The 16321-nt window shown below is 42.6% G+C and overlaps 1 protein-coding gene across 6 annotated transcripts in view; it reads right to left on the bottom strand.

Moving 5' to 3' along the window:
• The window catches only part of gria4a (glutamate receptor, ionotropic, AMPA 4a), a 127811-nt gene that overhangs the window by 49747 nt on the left and 61743 nt on the right, over window positions 1-16321 (bottom strand). For all 6 annotated transcript variants that reach the window (XM_047593476.1, XM_047593478.1, XM_047593479.1 and 3 more), the window contains exons 4-8: window positions 15442-15494; window positions 15041-15172; window positions 12199-12252; window positions 11374-11532; window positions 7114-7281 (exon numbers count right to left, since the gene is read on the bottom strand). In XM_047593476.1, the coding sequence (XP_047449432.1) occupies window positions 7114-7281; window positions 11374-11532; window positions 12199-12252; window positions 15041-15172; window positions 15442-15494 (566 nt within the window). The remainder of the gene's footprint in view (window positions 1-7113; window positions 7282-11373; window positions 11533-12198; window positions 12253-15040; window positions 15173-15441; window positions 15495-16321) is intronic.

The raw sequence follows: 16321 nt of genomic DNA, 5'->3' as shown, positions 1-16321 counted from the left end.
CCAAGGGGCGGCTGTACTCTGTGTCAGGGCCCGAGCGGCAGGCCATGAAAGACTACATAGAGTCATCTCTGAAGGCGGGACTCATACGTCCATCCTCGTCACCTGCTGGAGCCGGTTTTTTCTTTGTAAAAAAGAAAGATGGGACCTTAAGACCATGTATTGACTACAGCCCCCTCAATGACATTACTATCAAGAACCGCTACCCCTTGCCCCTCATGTCATCGGTGTTTGATCAACTACAACAGGCCAAAATATTTACAAAACTAGACCTTCGAAATGCATACCATCTGGTCAGGATCAGGGAGGGGGACGAATGGAAGACGGGGTTCAACACCCCTAGCGGTCATTATGAATATCTGGTTATGCCATTCGGGCTCACTAATGCTCCTGCTGTGTTTCAGGCCATGATTAATGACGTGCTAAGGGACTTCCTTGACCATTTTGTGTATGTTTACCTTGACGACATTCTCATCTACTCACCTGACCTGGACACCCATAAAAAACATGTAGCAGCTGTATTACAGAGACTATTAAACCATAAACTTTACGTCAAAGCTGAAAAGAGCGAGTTTCACGCCGATACCGTCTCCTTCCTGGGCTTCATCGTAGCCCCTGGAAGGGTGCAGATGGATCCGGCTAAAGTTAGCGCTGTGGTCAATTGGCCCACCCCTGATAGCCGCAAAAAAGTTCAGCAATTCCTTGGTTTTGCTAACTTTTACAGGCGGTTCATCAGAGGCTACAGCGCAATAGCGGCTCCTCTGCACGCACTCACCTCTTCGAAGGTTCATTTCTCCTGGTCACCAGAGGCAGGAGCTGCCTTCCAGAAGCTGAAGTCCCGCTTCACCTCGGCGCCCATCCTCATCATGCCGGACACTCGGCGGCAATTCGTGGTAGAGGTGGATGCTTCCAACGAGGACATAGGGGCTGTCCTTTCACAGCGGTCTGAGCAGGATGGGAAGATGCATCCCTGCGCTTTCCTGTCGCGACGACTGTCCAGAGCGGAGCGGAATTACGATGTCGGCAATCGGGAGCTGTTGGCGGTTAAGGTGGCATTGGAGGAGTGGAGACACTGGTTGGAGGGAGCTGAGCACCCATTCATCGTTTGGACTGACCACAAGAACCTGGAATATATACGCAGGGCAAAGAGACTCAATTCTCGCCAGGCCAGGTGGGCGCTGTTCTTTAACCGCTTTTCTTTTTCTCTTTCTTACAGGCCGGGGTCCCGAAACGTCAAGCCTGACGCCCTGTCACGTCTATACGACCCTGAGCCTGTAGCCAAAGAACCAGAGCCTATCCTTCCACTGACCTGTGTGGTTGGAGCGGTGACTTGGCAGATAGAAAATGAGGTTAAGCAAGCTAATGGTGAGGCTCCGCCACCTAGTGGGTGCCCCGAGAATCGATTGTTTGTCCCTGTCGATTTGCGCCCACAGGTGATTCATTGGGCCCATTCCTCGCTGCTTTCCTGTCATCCGGGAGTTCGGCGGACGGTGTTCGCCATCTCTCGGAGGTTCTGGTGGCCATCCATGGAATCGGAGGTCCGGGAGTACGTCGAGGCTTGTTCGGTCTGTGCGAGGAACAAGGTGTCCTCCGGGTCACGTATGGGACTTCTGCAACCACTGCCTATCCCCTCCAGACCATGGGCCAATATATCGATGGATTTCGTCACGGGGCTCCCGGTCTCTCAAGGTAACACCACAGTCCTCACTGTGGTGGATAGATTCTCTAAAATGGTCAGATTTATTGCCCTGCCCAAACTGCCTTCAGCCAAGGAAACAGCTGAAATTATGATTGACCATGTTTTCAAGATTCACGGGTTTCCCAAGGACATCGTCTCAGACCGGGGGCCCCAGTTCGTGTCACGGTTCTGGAGGGAATTTTGCCGGCTCATCGGAGCTAAGGCCAGTCTGACCTCGGGCTACGACCCGGAGGCTAATGGCCAGACCGAACGCCTTAACCAGCAGCTGGAAACCGGCCTCCGTTGTCTAGTGTCCCAGAATTCCTCGACATGGAGCAAACACCTGGTCTGGGTCGAGTACGCCCACAACTCCCTGCCTACGTCTGCCACAGGGTTTTCGCCCTTCAAGTGTGTTTATGGTTATGAACCTCCTGTGTTCGCTGCCCAGGAGCCTGAAGTCTCGGTCCCATCCGCCCACGCCATGATCCGCCGCTGCCGACGCATCTGGGCCACTGCACGGCAAGTGCTTATCCGCCAAGGGGACCGGACCAAGAAAGCGGCGGACCGCAAGAGGCGACCCGCACCTGCTTACCAGCCAGGCCAAAGGGTTTGGCTTTCTACCAAGAATCTTCACCTCAGGGTCCCCTCCAAGAAACTGGCACCGCGTTTTGTGGGTCCCTTCCCCATTACCAAGGTCATCGGTCCTGCGGCTGTCCGACTCCGCCTGCCTCGCTCCCTCCGTGTTCACCCCACCTTCCATGTCAGTCAGGTCAAGCCGGCCAAGGAGAGTCCCTTGGTTCCCTCCCTCCCGCCCCCTCCTCCTCCTGAGATGATAGACGGGGGTCCGGTCTACAAGGTTAAACGGCTGCTAGCTGTACGCAACAGGGGCCGGGGCAGACAGTACCTGGTGGATTGGGAGGGGTACGGTCCAGAAGAGAGACAGTGGATCCCATCACGGTTCATTGTGGACCGTACCCTTATTACTGACTTCAACCGCGACCATCCTGAACAGCCTGGACCGTCTGGTAGCCGGTCCTAAGAGGGGGGGTTCTGTCACACCGTGGTGAGGGTGTCTTGTCTTGGGGTTGTTTTGTCATGTCATTTCCTGTTTTATTTTGAAAAGTAACTCTCCTCTTGTTTCAGGTCACTTGCCCTTCCTCATGTGTCACCAGTCTGATTGTCTTCCCTGATTCCTGATTGTGTCCACCTGTCCCCTATTTCCCTCCATGTGTTTAAGTAGTCTGTGTTCCCCTTGTCTCGTGCCAGAGTGTCGTCTTCGTCAACCTTCTCGTGCTTCGCTTCATGTTTTCTTCCCAAGCATTTTTCACGTAAGCCTGTGAATCCTCTCGGAGAGATTACTTTGATTTGTTTAGTCTTTTCTTAGCTTTTTTCCTCAGTTCTGAGGTTTCCTCCATTCGGAGTGTTTTGTGTTTATTTTGTGAATTGTTTCTTCATTTTGAATTTTCCTCCCTTTGGAGAGTTTTTTTGTTTTCCCTGATTTGAATTACGTCCAGGAATTTTTGTGGCCATTTGTTGTCCCTCTGTAAGGGATCTCTGTACCTTCCAATTAAAGTCCCTAGTCATCTCTGCATACTGAGTCCTGAGTGCTGCTTCGAGTCCCGGCCTGACACATACATGTGAACTGTACATTTTTGTGATTAAGAAAATACTTGAAGTAGTGATTTATCCTAATATTAGCAGCCTTTTGAAGGAGCCAGGATTTGACCCCTCCGATCTTCATGTTATCTGCAATGTACGTGATGACGTATGAGTGAGGAAAAAACAGGCACAGCTCTCACAGTGGGAGGACCGACCTGGGACTTTTGCCAATGTTAAAGCACCAAAGGTAGGTCGCCCCGGGAATTTTGATGTGAAACTGGTATATGTCTACCAATTGTGGTCTGAGGTGCAATAAATATTAAAAGTTCTGCGTACATGTCTATGCAATTCTACTCTATGTAAACTGACTTGTGAAACCTGCTAAGAAAAAAGTCCAAATTCTTAGACATTGTTTACTTTAAAAAAAACAATAGTTACTTTCCCTGGTAACTAGTTACATTTATAGTGAGTAAATCAGTTACTAACTCAGTTATTTTTTTGGAAAAGTAACAAGTGACTATAACTAATTACTTTTTAAAAGTAACGTGTCCCTAATGCCCAACACTGGGCCCAACACTAATGCCCAACACTGGGCATTAGGGATGTTGTTATGGGCCTGTATTGGTTCTTGCTTTGATAGGCAACTTGAATGATGGACTCTAACATCAACAATGGAAATTGCTATATAGGAATCAATTACTTAGTCCAAATACATTAAATGACTCTCCATCTTATCGTGGTGGAGGAATTTGAGGAGGAGTTTAAGTGCCCTAATGCCCCTAGGGGCTATGCTGTCCAGGGTATTTTGCCCCTGGTAGGGTCTCCCAAGGCAGATTGGTCCTAGGCGAAGGGACAGACAAAGAACAGTTTAGAAGAACCTAAATTAAGAGAAAAAAACAGGAGACAGTGTCCCGGACCCAGAGGGCTACCTGGCTAGAGTTGTTCTGGGTGAGAGGCTGAAGACTGGGGTAGGCTTTTTGCTTGCTCCATGACTCTCTGCCTGTCTGTTGGGGTTCTCCTGTGTGGACGAAAGCGTTGGTTGCTTCCCTGTGGAACAGGTCCGGACTGTTGTTTGTGCTTATGAGCCAAACAGTAGGTCAGAGTACCCAACCACTTTGGAGGCCCTAGGATGGACCCTGGATTGTGCCCCGACTGGGGACTCCATTGTCCTACTCAAGTACTTCAACATACATGTGGGCAATGACAGCTTTACCTGGAGGGTTGTGATTGGGAGGAACGGCCTGCCTGATCTGAATCCGAGTGGTGTTCAGTTATTGGACTTCAGTGCGAGTAACATTTTGTCCGTAAATAACACCATGTACGAACATAAGGTTGTTCACACGTCAATGATTGAGCTGTCACCACTTGGTGGCGAGTTTAATCAGATGGCACAGACCCGGCAGGCCCGAATGAATAGTGAGTGTCTGCTGGGAATGCCTGGCGGAAGAACCTGTCAAGATGGTCTTTATCGCCATTGTTGAGGTGGCTTTCGTGTGTTGCAGCCGCAAGGTTGCTGGTGCTGGTCGCAGCGGCAACCCCAGACACCAGAGGTGACCAGTAGAGGATGGCTAAGTGGCTAGGGCAATTGCTGAGGCAAAAACTCAGGTGAGGTAGGACTTCAGTGACACTATGGAATAACAATATCAATTGCCTCTAAAAGTTTGCCCTGCGATAGGCAAGCAACCTGTCCAGGGTGTACCCCGCCCCTCGCCCGATGCCAGCTGGGATAGGCTCCAGCAATCCCCGTGACCCTAGTGCAGGATTAAGCGGTACAGAAGATGAGATGAGATTGCCTCTAAAAAAGTTCTGGTAAACCTCAGAGGCGGCAGGTGGAAACTCGTCCACACCGTTTTTCGTGGGTACGGGAGGTACTGCCGTCACCTTCAGCTATTGTCCAGAGGTGAGGAGCTCTTCAATCCCTCTGATACTCATTCCATAGGGGTTGGTCCATCACATCACCAGGGCAGAAGTCGCAGAGGTAGTGAAACGTTCCAGTGAGCACTGTTGGGGCCATAATCCGGAAGTGGAAGATCATTCGACCACAAACTGGCCACGACCAGGTGCTCTTCGCAAGAGTGAAAAGCATCATCAGAAGAGTTGTCCAAGAGCCAAGGACCACTTGGGGAGAGCGTCAGAAAGACTGGAATTAGCAGGTACAATTGTTTCAAAGAAAGCAATAAGCAATGCACTCAGCGACTATGGCCTGTATACACGCTCATCACGCAAGACTCCATTTCTGAAGGAAAAGCATGTTGAAGCTTGTTTAAAGTTTGCTGCACAACATTTGGACAAGCTTGAAAGAACTGGGAGAACATTGTCTGGTCAGATGAGAGCAAAATTGAACTCTTTGGATGCCATAACACACCATGTTTGTAGGACACAATGCACTGCATATCACCTCACCCCAAAAACACCATACCAAGTTTGGAGGTGGGAACATCATGGTGTGGGGCTGTTTTTCCGCATATGGTACTGGCAAACTTCATATAATTGAAGGGAGGATGAATGGACAGTCTTGAGAAAAATCTGCTGCCATCTACCAGAATGATGAAGATGAACTGAGGGTGGACATTTCAGCAAGACAATGATCCCAAACACAGAGCCAGGGAAACTCTCAACTGGCTTCAGAGAAAGAAAGTAAAGCTGCTAGAATGGCCCAGCCAATCACTTGACTTGAATCCAATTGAAAATTCATGTAAATAACTAAAAATCAGAGTTCATAGATGAGGCTTACGGAACCTTCAAGATTCAAAGACTGTTTGTGTGGAAGAATGGGCCAAAACCACACCTGAATGATGCATGCGACTAGTTTCTCCATACAGGAGGCGCCTTGAAGCTTCATTACCAACAAAGGCTTTTGTACAACGTATTAAATAAATATCAGTAAGTGTGTTCAATACTTTTTCCCTCTGTTATTTCACATTATTACAAAAAAAATAATTTTTCTTTTTATGTATGGATTACTTGGGTTGTTTCCAACCAAAATTTCATGTCACCTTTAGAAACATGTTTGCTATGAAACATTGTGATGTGTTCAATACTTATTTTAATCGCTGTATTAGTTATGCACAATATCACTAATGTACTCATATTTTTTTTTAACTTGGACAGCTTTTGAGTGGAATACATAGATGTCCACACCCACCCCAAGACTGGATACTCACATTTGACTTGATTTGCTGTTCTGGCCTTACCGCAAACATTTGCGTACCCAGTGGTCTTCCTAATTCTGATCTACTACTACTTCTCTTCGATATCAAGTTAATCTTATCCCAGACTAAACAGTCAAATTCTCATAATATGCCAAACACTGTTGTAGGTACTTTTACTTACAAAATTGAGAGCAATTGAGAACTTACATCACATCAGGCATGACATGTGATCGATGAAGTAAATGACATGGACAATCTCGCGGCAATACAATGTCCTGCTGGGAAACTTCTGGACGTGACATTCTCGCCACATCACACACTGACTTTGGAACACTCTTCATCTGATATTCAAAACATAAACTTTTTGATGTTTGATGTTTGAAATACACACTCACTAATCTTATTAAGACAGTTTTTTCTATTTTTTTAAATAAACACTTTCATTTCTATTGAATTGTATGTTTGTATGTAAGGTGGCCTTGAGTGCTTTGAAAGGTGCCAAAATAAAAGCTATTATTATTATTAGCATTGTAATTATTATAATTATTATACTTATTATATGTCAGTGTGGGTTTCTGGAACTTTGTCACACGAGCTGTGTTGGCTATGGCATTTGTGCGTATATTTGTGAATATATGTACACACGTAATTATACATACTAACCAAACTAATAAAACGTGTGCTAACCTGTTTGAGCGCACGCTCCATGTCTATTCCTTGGTTCCAAGGAGCAGCTGGATTGGCCAAGCAGTCACCGGCGTTGCCACGGCGACTGATATCAATTTTCTGACGACGAAGGGTGCGGAAGGCCTCAGCCATTACAAGGACACCATCATATGTTAGAGAGGAGGTATACTGTGGAATGAAGATAAATACAGATAGAACAGGGCAGATTTATCAGTTACTCTTATTAAGAGAGGGACATTAAAATATAGCCCATACCATATATTCTATGACACGCTGGAAAATTGTCTATTAATATTTTAACGTTAAGAGAAAGATTCGCATTATTTACATATTAACAGTCTGCTGTGTACTGGCAGCTCTAATAAAAGATTAAATGCCTTATAATATAGACTAGTTTTAGTTCGTTATTTAGTTACCAGTCAATTAAAGCAGCTTGAGAGTGCTGATCACTGTAGATTCATGTGGTTTTTCCAGTGAGAAACTGTTCTATTAACAGTATCTTAAAAGTATGTCCCAATTAATATTGCAGTCTTTAAATGTCAGTGATGTGAGCCCAAAATATTGTACTGAAAACCACTGACAACTTCCAAGCTCCCTATCAAAGCTAAGGTACACTATGCTAAACATGTAGGGATACAGTGCCAGTCTATACAGGATTAATTCCTCACATGAGATTAAAATTATTCTCAATAGCTTCATTGCTTCATCACAGTTTAAGGTCAGTATGCAAGCACACTGACCAGTGCCTCAATCCATCTCGTTACTCTGACTTTTACTTGATTTCCACTGTTAACACCAGTGAACATCAGTCAGCACCACTGTAAATGTAACATCACTCTATATGTGCCAGCTTTACGACGAGTTACAGTTTTCTAATTCAGTCACTGGGAAAGATCTTGAAGCCATTAAAATCAAATTGAAATATGTTGAAATTTAAAAGATTTATAGAGGTTAATAAATGTTTCATTAGGTCATATTCTAAAACTGTACAGTACAAAAAATGGAGAGACAAATTATTATCAAAAAAGTTAATTGTTTTGAGGGAACACTGAATAATGATAGCAAGTAGGAAAAAAGAAAGGGTGAGACATTATCAGGATCTGCTTTCTAATGAAACCCTTAAAAGTGGCAGTGATCCTGACAGATTGCTTGACAAATTCATTATAGGTAAGACAAAGCACTGTAGGGAACAATACCACACACACACACAGCAGTAACACCACCACTGAGAACACACACAGACACACAGACGGAGGCATTCAAACTCACAGCGGGCTGCCTTCAATTCACACACAGCAGAAGTGGAGAGACGAAAGAGGGAGGAAAGAGTGAAGTCAACTGAGATACTCTGCCGATGCTCTACACGCTTCTCCAAGTTTTCTCATTCAGAAATCTCTTGATTTGTATCCCACAAGGTGTGTTTTGGAAGACTGCACAACCATGTCATCCTCCTTTCATCTCAACCCTTTGAAACTAAAGAAGCCTTTAGGCATGTGACTGACAGATGATGACTATAGAATCCAAATCTTGGAGGAAACCACAACAAAACTGAGTCAACTAGCATCCCATTTTCTGGCTCTGTCTCTGGGACACATGGAAAACAACATTACAACTCATTCTGACGCCTTGCTCCACAGAGGTTTCCCTGCACACAGTCCTAGGACTCCGCGCCCTTGCTGTACTTGACCTATGGTATCCCTATGTCTTAGGGCAGCCTGTGCTTGCTGTACTGCATCTTTCGGATTCCACTTCCTCCCTGTTTTAATCGTGGGCGCTGCACACCTAACTACTGGATCTTTTGACTGAGTCATCTCCACTCTAGCCTTAGCAAACTTAAACTCCACTGTCAGACTAGTTACTGGCAGCTCCAGTATGCCTTTTCCATTCAATGATTAGTGGTGTCCTATTTTGACATCCCATTGCATCTTAGTTTCTAGGTAGGCTAATTCATCGGCTAATTCATCGGCAAATACATTGGCGACTTTTCAATCCCAATCGACATGCAAGGTAACAATGATACAACTTTGACAATAGGATTAGCTACCTTATAGCCCATACTACGGATGTCACAATTACAGTTTTCCTTAGTACGATTATGTCAGAGAATTTATCCCGATATTAAGATAATCACGATTATTATATGTTGATTGATTTCACAAATCTATTCATATGTAAAATCACATGAACACTCCTTAAAGGTCTTAAAGTTTCCTTTATTTCTGTCTTTTGATGCCAAAATACAATCATATTACTAAATATATGATCCAATATTTGTATTTGTACACACATACACCTGAGCAAAAAGAAAACCACTTGAGGAAACGTTGGATAATTTAATTATGAGAATGCCAGCGCTCAAAAGACGAGATTATAAACAGAAACGGACGTGGTGTTAAACTTGTGGGCCACAATAACCTCATTCTTTACTGATAAACCAAGCGCCGTCCAGCGGATTGAGACACTTGAGGAAGTTTACAAAGTGACCAGTGGTAAAGAGTAGGTGATGAGCAAGATAGTTATCCGTTGTTTTCCTTAGTAGTTGCGAGCACCTGAGAGACATGCTGGAGACATGCGACATTGGTGTATTTGCGTCACTAAAAAAAATTGAAGGAGCGGTGGCTAGGATTTAGGAATGGCGACCCGCCGCTCCTAAATGATTGTAGAGGAAACACTGTGTGGGTGTTGCGTGACATGTTTTTGTTCCATTTCAGTTGCCCTTAACCGTGGTTCCGGCATAATATTTTCTGATGGTATTCAGGAAACGTTATGATCAATTAACTGTAGCGCTTAAATGCGCCATTAATTGTGCAATCCAGTAATCGTGACATCCCCAGCCCATACGTTATCCTTCCCAGTTTAATCTAGGACCAACCAGTACTCTTTAGCGTCAAAGAACCTGGGTCTCACACCAATTCTTTGTAAAATGTAGATTACAGGAGGCAATGAATTTTTGAATCATAGGGAGGTAGATAAATGTCTCAGCAGCACTAGATAGCAAAGAAAGACATGATCACGTCATTTTAGGTGTGTAATATTTCTTATTTTCACTGTTTTTAGAAAATAAGGTTACATGGCAGCCGACCAGAAGGGGTGGGAGTTTGCTTGTGTATTATTTGCCACCTTGAGTCTGTAAAGCAGATGAGTGCGCACAGGTTTTCTGCTACTGACCTGCCCTGGCAATCTGCGTTCTGTTAACACTCCAGCCCCAAAGTGAAATGCTTCGTCCCTGTCCCTTTTTTTTTTCCCCCACACCTTTTTGCACTGCCCTGTCTTGCACAAACTACTACCTCAATGTCTACACTTTATAATCTTAGCAATTATATTATATTTACCAAATGTAGTTAAGCATGTTTAATTTAGGACATGGTTTTCCACAGCAGCAGGGCAAAGGTTAGATGCTTTATAGATGGACAGTTATTTATAAAACTGCCAAATTAACTATTAGATATGCTACTAAATCATATGTAACTTGGGGAAGATATGTGTGAGATATGTTTCAGTATGGTGGGTATGCCGACGAATGCCCATATTTCTATGTCTGGTCATTTTCATAACATTTCAGCATTTCATCTCCAGGCAAACTCATTTTAAGGCACACCAGTAGTCAAGGGATTTTGACTGATGGCCAAAAGCAGCCAGCTTAAAACACAGTTTTCACTGTAGAAGGGCCAAGTCCCAGTAGTGCTTCTCACACTGCACATTATCAGACAAGATTTTCACTTGGCCTGAGGCTATCAATTGGCCTAAAGCAAAGTGAGCTTAGTTTGTACACAGCACAAATTAGCCAGCAGCAAACTGTAGGCATTTATTATCACTGGAGGTATCTGATTTCCTGTTATTATGTTAAATCATCAAACTCTTTCCATGTTTGCAAATGTCATGTAGGCAAAACAGCATTTTTGTGGTTGCAAAGGAATTGAAATTTTTGAAGATAGTTAGTTATCAGTGTTTATGGGTCTGAAAGTTTAAACCCTGTTGCCTTTATTTTGTAGAGTTCAATGTATTTGTCATAATTATGCATAATAGATGTCCTTCAATTAATTTGCACACACCAATGCCATCCTCTCTAAATAGATCCTGATGTGTGGTGTAAATATCTTTGTTTCTGCATACAATATGGCTGTTTCTGAAGTACGTCTCAGTGGAAGCTTTGCTGTTTTATTTTGTCATTGCTGTACAGTTGTCACACAGTTTGTTTTAGGTAGCGAGAACTCTGAGAACACAGATTTCTGATCAGTAAAGCCAGTATGTTTTCATTACCTTAGGAGGGCTCTCAGATCCAGGGTACTCTCGCTGATCAAGTTTGTTCCAGCGCTGCATCAGTTTTATAACAATGGGTTTGCTGAAGTCCACCAGCTGGAAACCAGTCACGTTGGCCCCACCATGCATGAACCTCTCCAGAGATATGTCTTTGAAACCCTGGGAGAAAGAAAAAACGAAAGAAAGAAAGAAAGAAAGAAAGAAAGAAAGAAAGAAAGAAAGAAAGAAAGAAAGAAAGATGAAGCAGGCAACAGATGTCAAAAAGCAAAAGTATACAAACTGCTCCTAAACAACTTTTCTCAGACTCAGTTTACCTCATCTATTTCACTGCACCACAGCTGCAAGTATAATATATGCAGAGTTACACTTCATAGTAAAGTGGTGGTGAAGAGGGATCAATTCAGGATACGCCCAGAGACAGAGATAGAGAGTACAGACATGTGGGGGTCATCGTGAGTTGATGGATGCTAATTGCTAAAGGCTCTGAGAGCCCATCTAGTTTGACCTGAGCACAATGACCTCTTTTTCACTATCCTGCATAGAACTACTGCTGAACAGACTTGAGGCTGAAACAATACTTCATTTATTGGTGCAGGTTTCAGCAGGTTTTGACAGCTGTGACTTGGTAAAGGGGAAAATTGTAACATGACAAATCCAGAGTAAAACGAATAACTGGTTGAAGTGGGAATCTAAAAACAAACAAACAAACAAAAAAACATTTCTGAACTGACAAACATAGTTTGTTTTTCTTTTCAGCTTTGTTACTGAACATTGTAGCAAATGTGTCTACAAACAGCTGAAAGCAAAGCAATTAAGAGTTCTTACCAGGTTTGCTATGATGTAATGGTAACCTTTTACATGTTTCCCCACACTGACAGCCTGGAATGAGAGAGAAAGAAAACATTACTGCTTTGCCAGGACCCGAAAGGAATGTAGTTGCAGAATAAGGATCAAGTAGAATAAGGGAGCATTGTCGGGAAATCACTACAAAGACAGACTTTCCTTAAGACTGTGATGGCTGCTTTTTGTTAATGAAAATAAAAGCTTAAGAAGTGAAGAAGTTTTGTGCCATTTGGTCTACAAAGCTGCAACTCATTGGCTATTAACACTTCTCAGGAAGCCAGCTTGCTTCAAATGATTAAAAGATCTGCACACAAACAAAACCTGATGAATTGCCTTGTTAGCTTCCACGTTTCTTTGTAAATTATTTTGAAAACTGACACCCATCACATTTGTATCTGTACAGAGCTATGCGGTGAAATGTGGCACATTGTGAGATTTTTGACAATGGGGGAATTTGCATATTCATATTAAAGAGCCGCACACACCTCATTAATAAACTGCTCACATTTTTTAATCGTCTCTCTCTCCCGCACATATCAACAGCCATATACTCACACACACACACACACACACACACACACACACACACACACACACACACACACACACCATCGCAGCTGGCGAGGGCAGACAAACAGAGCAGTCTCTGTCTCAGAGCAGGGATGTTAGTCAGTGCCAGCACTGCAGAGCTGACTGTGATGGGAGTGTGTGGTGTGTGTATCTGCCTGTATGCCTGTCTCAGCATACACTTACGTGCGTGTGTCTCCGTCTGTCTGTTCACATACCACAGAAGCCAATTAAAAAAACAGTCTGTCTGTGATGCTGATACTGTTGTCCGTTTGTGTTCACGTATAGCTGCAGGACTATGTGACTGTGTTTCTGAAGGCTGGTGTGTGTTTGCCTGTAGAATCCAGCATGTACTAAATTTTAAGTAGAGTTAGTAATTGTTAGTGCATGTGTATGGAATGTATCTTCTTGCATGTGTTGTGTGTCATTGAATATAGAAAATAGGTGAAAACAGTTTTCATTACTTGACACACGATTCTGTGGTTTAAGTCTGTAATAATGTATCATTGTGACGTGGTTGTACCTCTTTATCCAGTGTTAAGAACTGTTATGTCCGGGTCGGTGGTGTAATATCTGTCTTGTTACTAGTAATCACAGCATTAGTAACACTGTCACATAAAACCATTAAACCAATAAAGCAAAATGTAATGGTCTAAAATCGTGCAGAGTCATTTAAGTTTCAGATTAGTGTCAAATATCTTTATACAGTTGCAGTTAAATAATGGCGTTCTTGTAGCAGAGGACTATAGAGTGTTGAGTGGTGATGGAGCTTGTGATGTAGCAGTAAATCAACACCAAAGAACGGACACTTTTAAATATGAATATTTTACACTCAGTTTGTTTCTCTTATATCCTATTATTAGAAACTTCTACTCATCAGTCTGTCAGCAATACATTTGGAGGTACTGACTGAATATGAAGATGGATGAACCCTCTCCATTACCCATAGATTATTCCAGTCTGTGTTTGTCCATCCCACAGCACAAACACAGCTCATAGAAGCTGACTCTGGACTTTTAAGTATTCAGATTTTCCTTGACCTAAGTGTAGCCTTTGACACATCTCTCACGACACGACATCCTCTTTGAATGGCTTGCCTCCATTGGCATCACCTGCTTCTGTCTCAAATAAGCACTTCAGATCCCACCCTCACCTATCATCACAGGAGTCCCCCAGGGCTCCGTCCTGGGTCCACTACTGTTCATTATTTGTCTTCTTCCACTTGGCAATATCTTCTGTAAGCATAGATTTCCGTACATGCCCATTACTACGTGGATGACACCCATCTTTACTTGTCTACTTGCCAACTTCCCCTTAAAGGTAAATACAGGTAATCACCTTCAAGGCCCTTCACAACCAAACTCATTCATATCTAGTTGAACGTCTCCAGTTATACACACCCTCATGTACCCTCACATCCTCCTAGAGCATTCAGTCACTCAGCTCCACACCTGACATTCAAATCATAGACTCTCTGACACATTTCAAGTCAAACCGCCTAACCCACTCATTGTTCTGTTCTTTAATTTGCTTTTATCTTATTGCACTGTATCTTTTATGTAAAGTGAACTTGAGTGTTTGAAATGTGCCCACAAATAAAGTGCATTATTATTATTATTATTATTATTATTATTATTATTATTATTATTATTATTATTATTATTATTATGATGATGATGATGATTATTATTATTATGATTATTTTTACTATAATTATACGGTATATTTTCTGAAGAGCAGTTTTAAAGCTCGATGTGGGTGATACTTGGGGTGGCCATCTTTGCAGTATCTGACTCAGTAGATAATGCCCAAACAGATCATGTCAGATGGCAATCTCAGGCACCCAGTTATCCATGGGGCCATGCCAGTATTTATAAGTATCACTTTACATAAATTAATTATTTATCCTGACGAAAATGTCAATTTCATTTAGGCAGTTTGTATTAAACAAAGGTGTGAATGACAGACATTTTTTAGACTGTAAACTATTTGTTTCTGCATTAAAGTTGTTGGCATTGTTGGATATGTTGGCAGTCTATGATGACTGGCTCACTTTTGGAACCACTTTCTATTGGCCATGTGAGGAACTGTGTTTGTTTTATTTTTTTTTTGTTTATTTGTTTTTTTTTTGTGTTACCTTAAAGGTTAGGAGAAATTAAATATAACAATGTACTGCGTTACCTTAAACGTTAATGCAATACACTCTTATGGTTAATTTCACATGCTAAGGCACTTTAGTTAATTTGATCGGTATTACCTGTTCTAGGATGCTCTGTAGTCTCTCAGGCTCCAGGTCAATAACATATTTCCTCTCTTGCCGTCGATCCAGGTCTTCTAAGAGTCTGCGATATGCCGCCTCATTGAAACTCTCCACACAGATTGCACTCACCTGTTTTTACATACACGCACATATTCATAAACAATACGCACATGAATACAAATAGGTAACAATGAGGTCGTGCACGAAAACTGCAAGCAAATTACAATGGTGCCTGAAGAATGAATGACAAAACACCAAATATAATTAAGTGCCCTAGGTGTGTTTGGATGTGGTTGTTCAAATTACACATGTATGCTGCATGAGGTCATATGTTCTTGTGTCTGTGTGATCCACCAGCAGGTTTCCAAGCATGTATGTGTGCTTGCATGTGTCCTGACCTGCCATCCGTTTTGGCCTGCTCTCTCCATAATTGCCTGCAGTATTGCATAACCTAAACAACAAAGAGTAAAAAAAAAAAAAAAGAGAAAGAGCATTAATGCTGTTCTAAGAAGATGCTGCATTGGCAAATGGGGTAATTATATTTTGCAGGTAAAAAGTCCCACCAGTGTTCAATCTTTTATTTTGTCTTAGTTTTAGTGGATACAAAAATGCCTTTCTGGGTATTCATTACTTCCAACAGATTCATCAGCATATCTCATTTATCAAACTCCAATGTCTTGTCTTCCAAAGAGGATCAGGGTGGTTAGTACTTGAAGTAACAAGCCTCAATTTAACTTTGGCAACAAACCCATAGAACTTGTCATGATAAAGAGCTACTTGGAAAAACCATGCTGCCTGGTCCATTGTGAATGATACTGTTAAAAGGAAAATTTAATTAAAATTTAAATCTTCACTGCTATGTTTTAGAACTAATTGAAATATAACTCATCTGAGAAACACACAAGCTTGGTTTTAAACAGGGTGCTGCTGTCTCTCTCCGTGTGATGTCAGATGAGTTTATAGTTAATGAGTTAATGTGATTCTACGAGCAGCAGATGACAACACAAGTGGCAATGATTTGCATTGTACTACAATGAACTTCTGTCTTGACTGGTTTAAATAAGACCGTAATTAAGGATAACTCACTATCACAGTGACAATCCTTTATAATACAGGCACACACTTTCCTTTTTTTATTGTTATGATGAATCAAGTTGTTAGATTGCTCCAGATAGAGTGGGAATAGGGTAAAAAGGAAAAGTCACATGATACAAAGAGACACACAGCCTTACACAACATATCCTCAAATGTTATATGATAATAAGCCGTGATTTGGTC

The sequence above is a fragment of the Mugil cephalus genome, chromosome 9 (genome assembly GCF_022458985.1).
Source record: "Mugil cephalus isolate CIBA_MC_2020 chromosome 9, CIBA_Mcephalus_1.1, whole genome shotgun sequence".
Classification (NCBI taxonomy): Eukaryota; Metazoa; Chordata; class Actinopteri; order Mugiliformes; family Mugilidae; genus Mugil; species Mugil cephalus.
The sequence above is the reverse complement of the archived record's forward strand: the minus strand, read 5'-3'. Positions and strand labels throughout refer to the sequence as shown.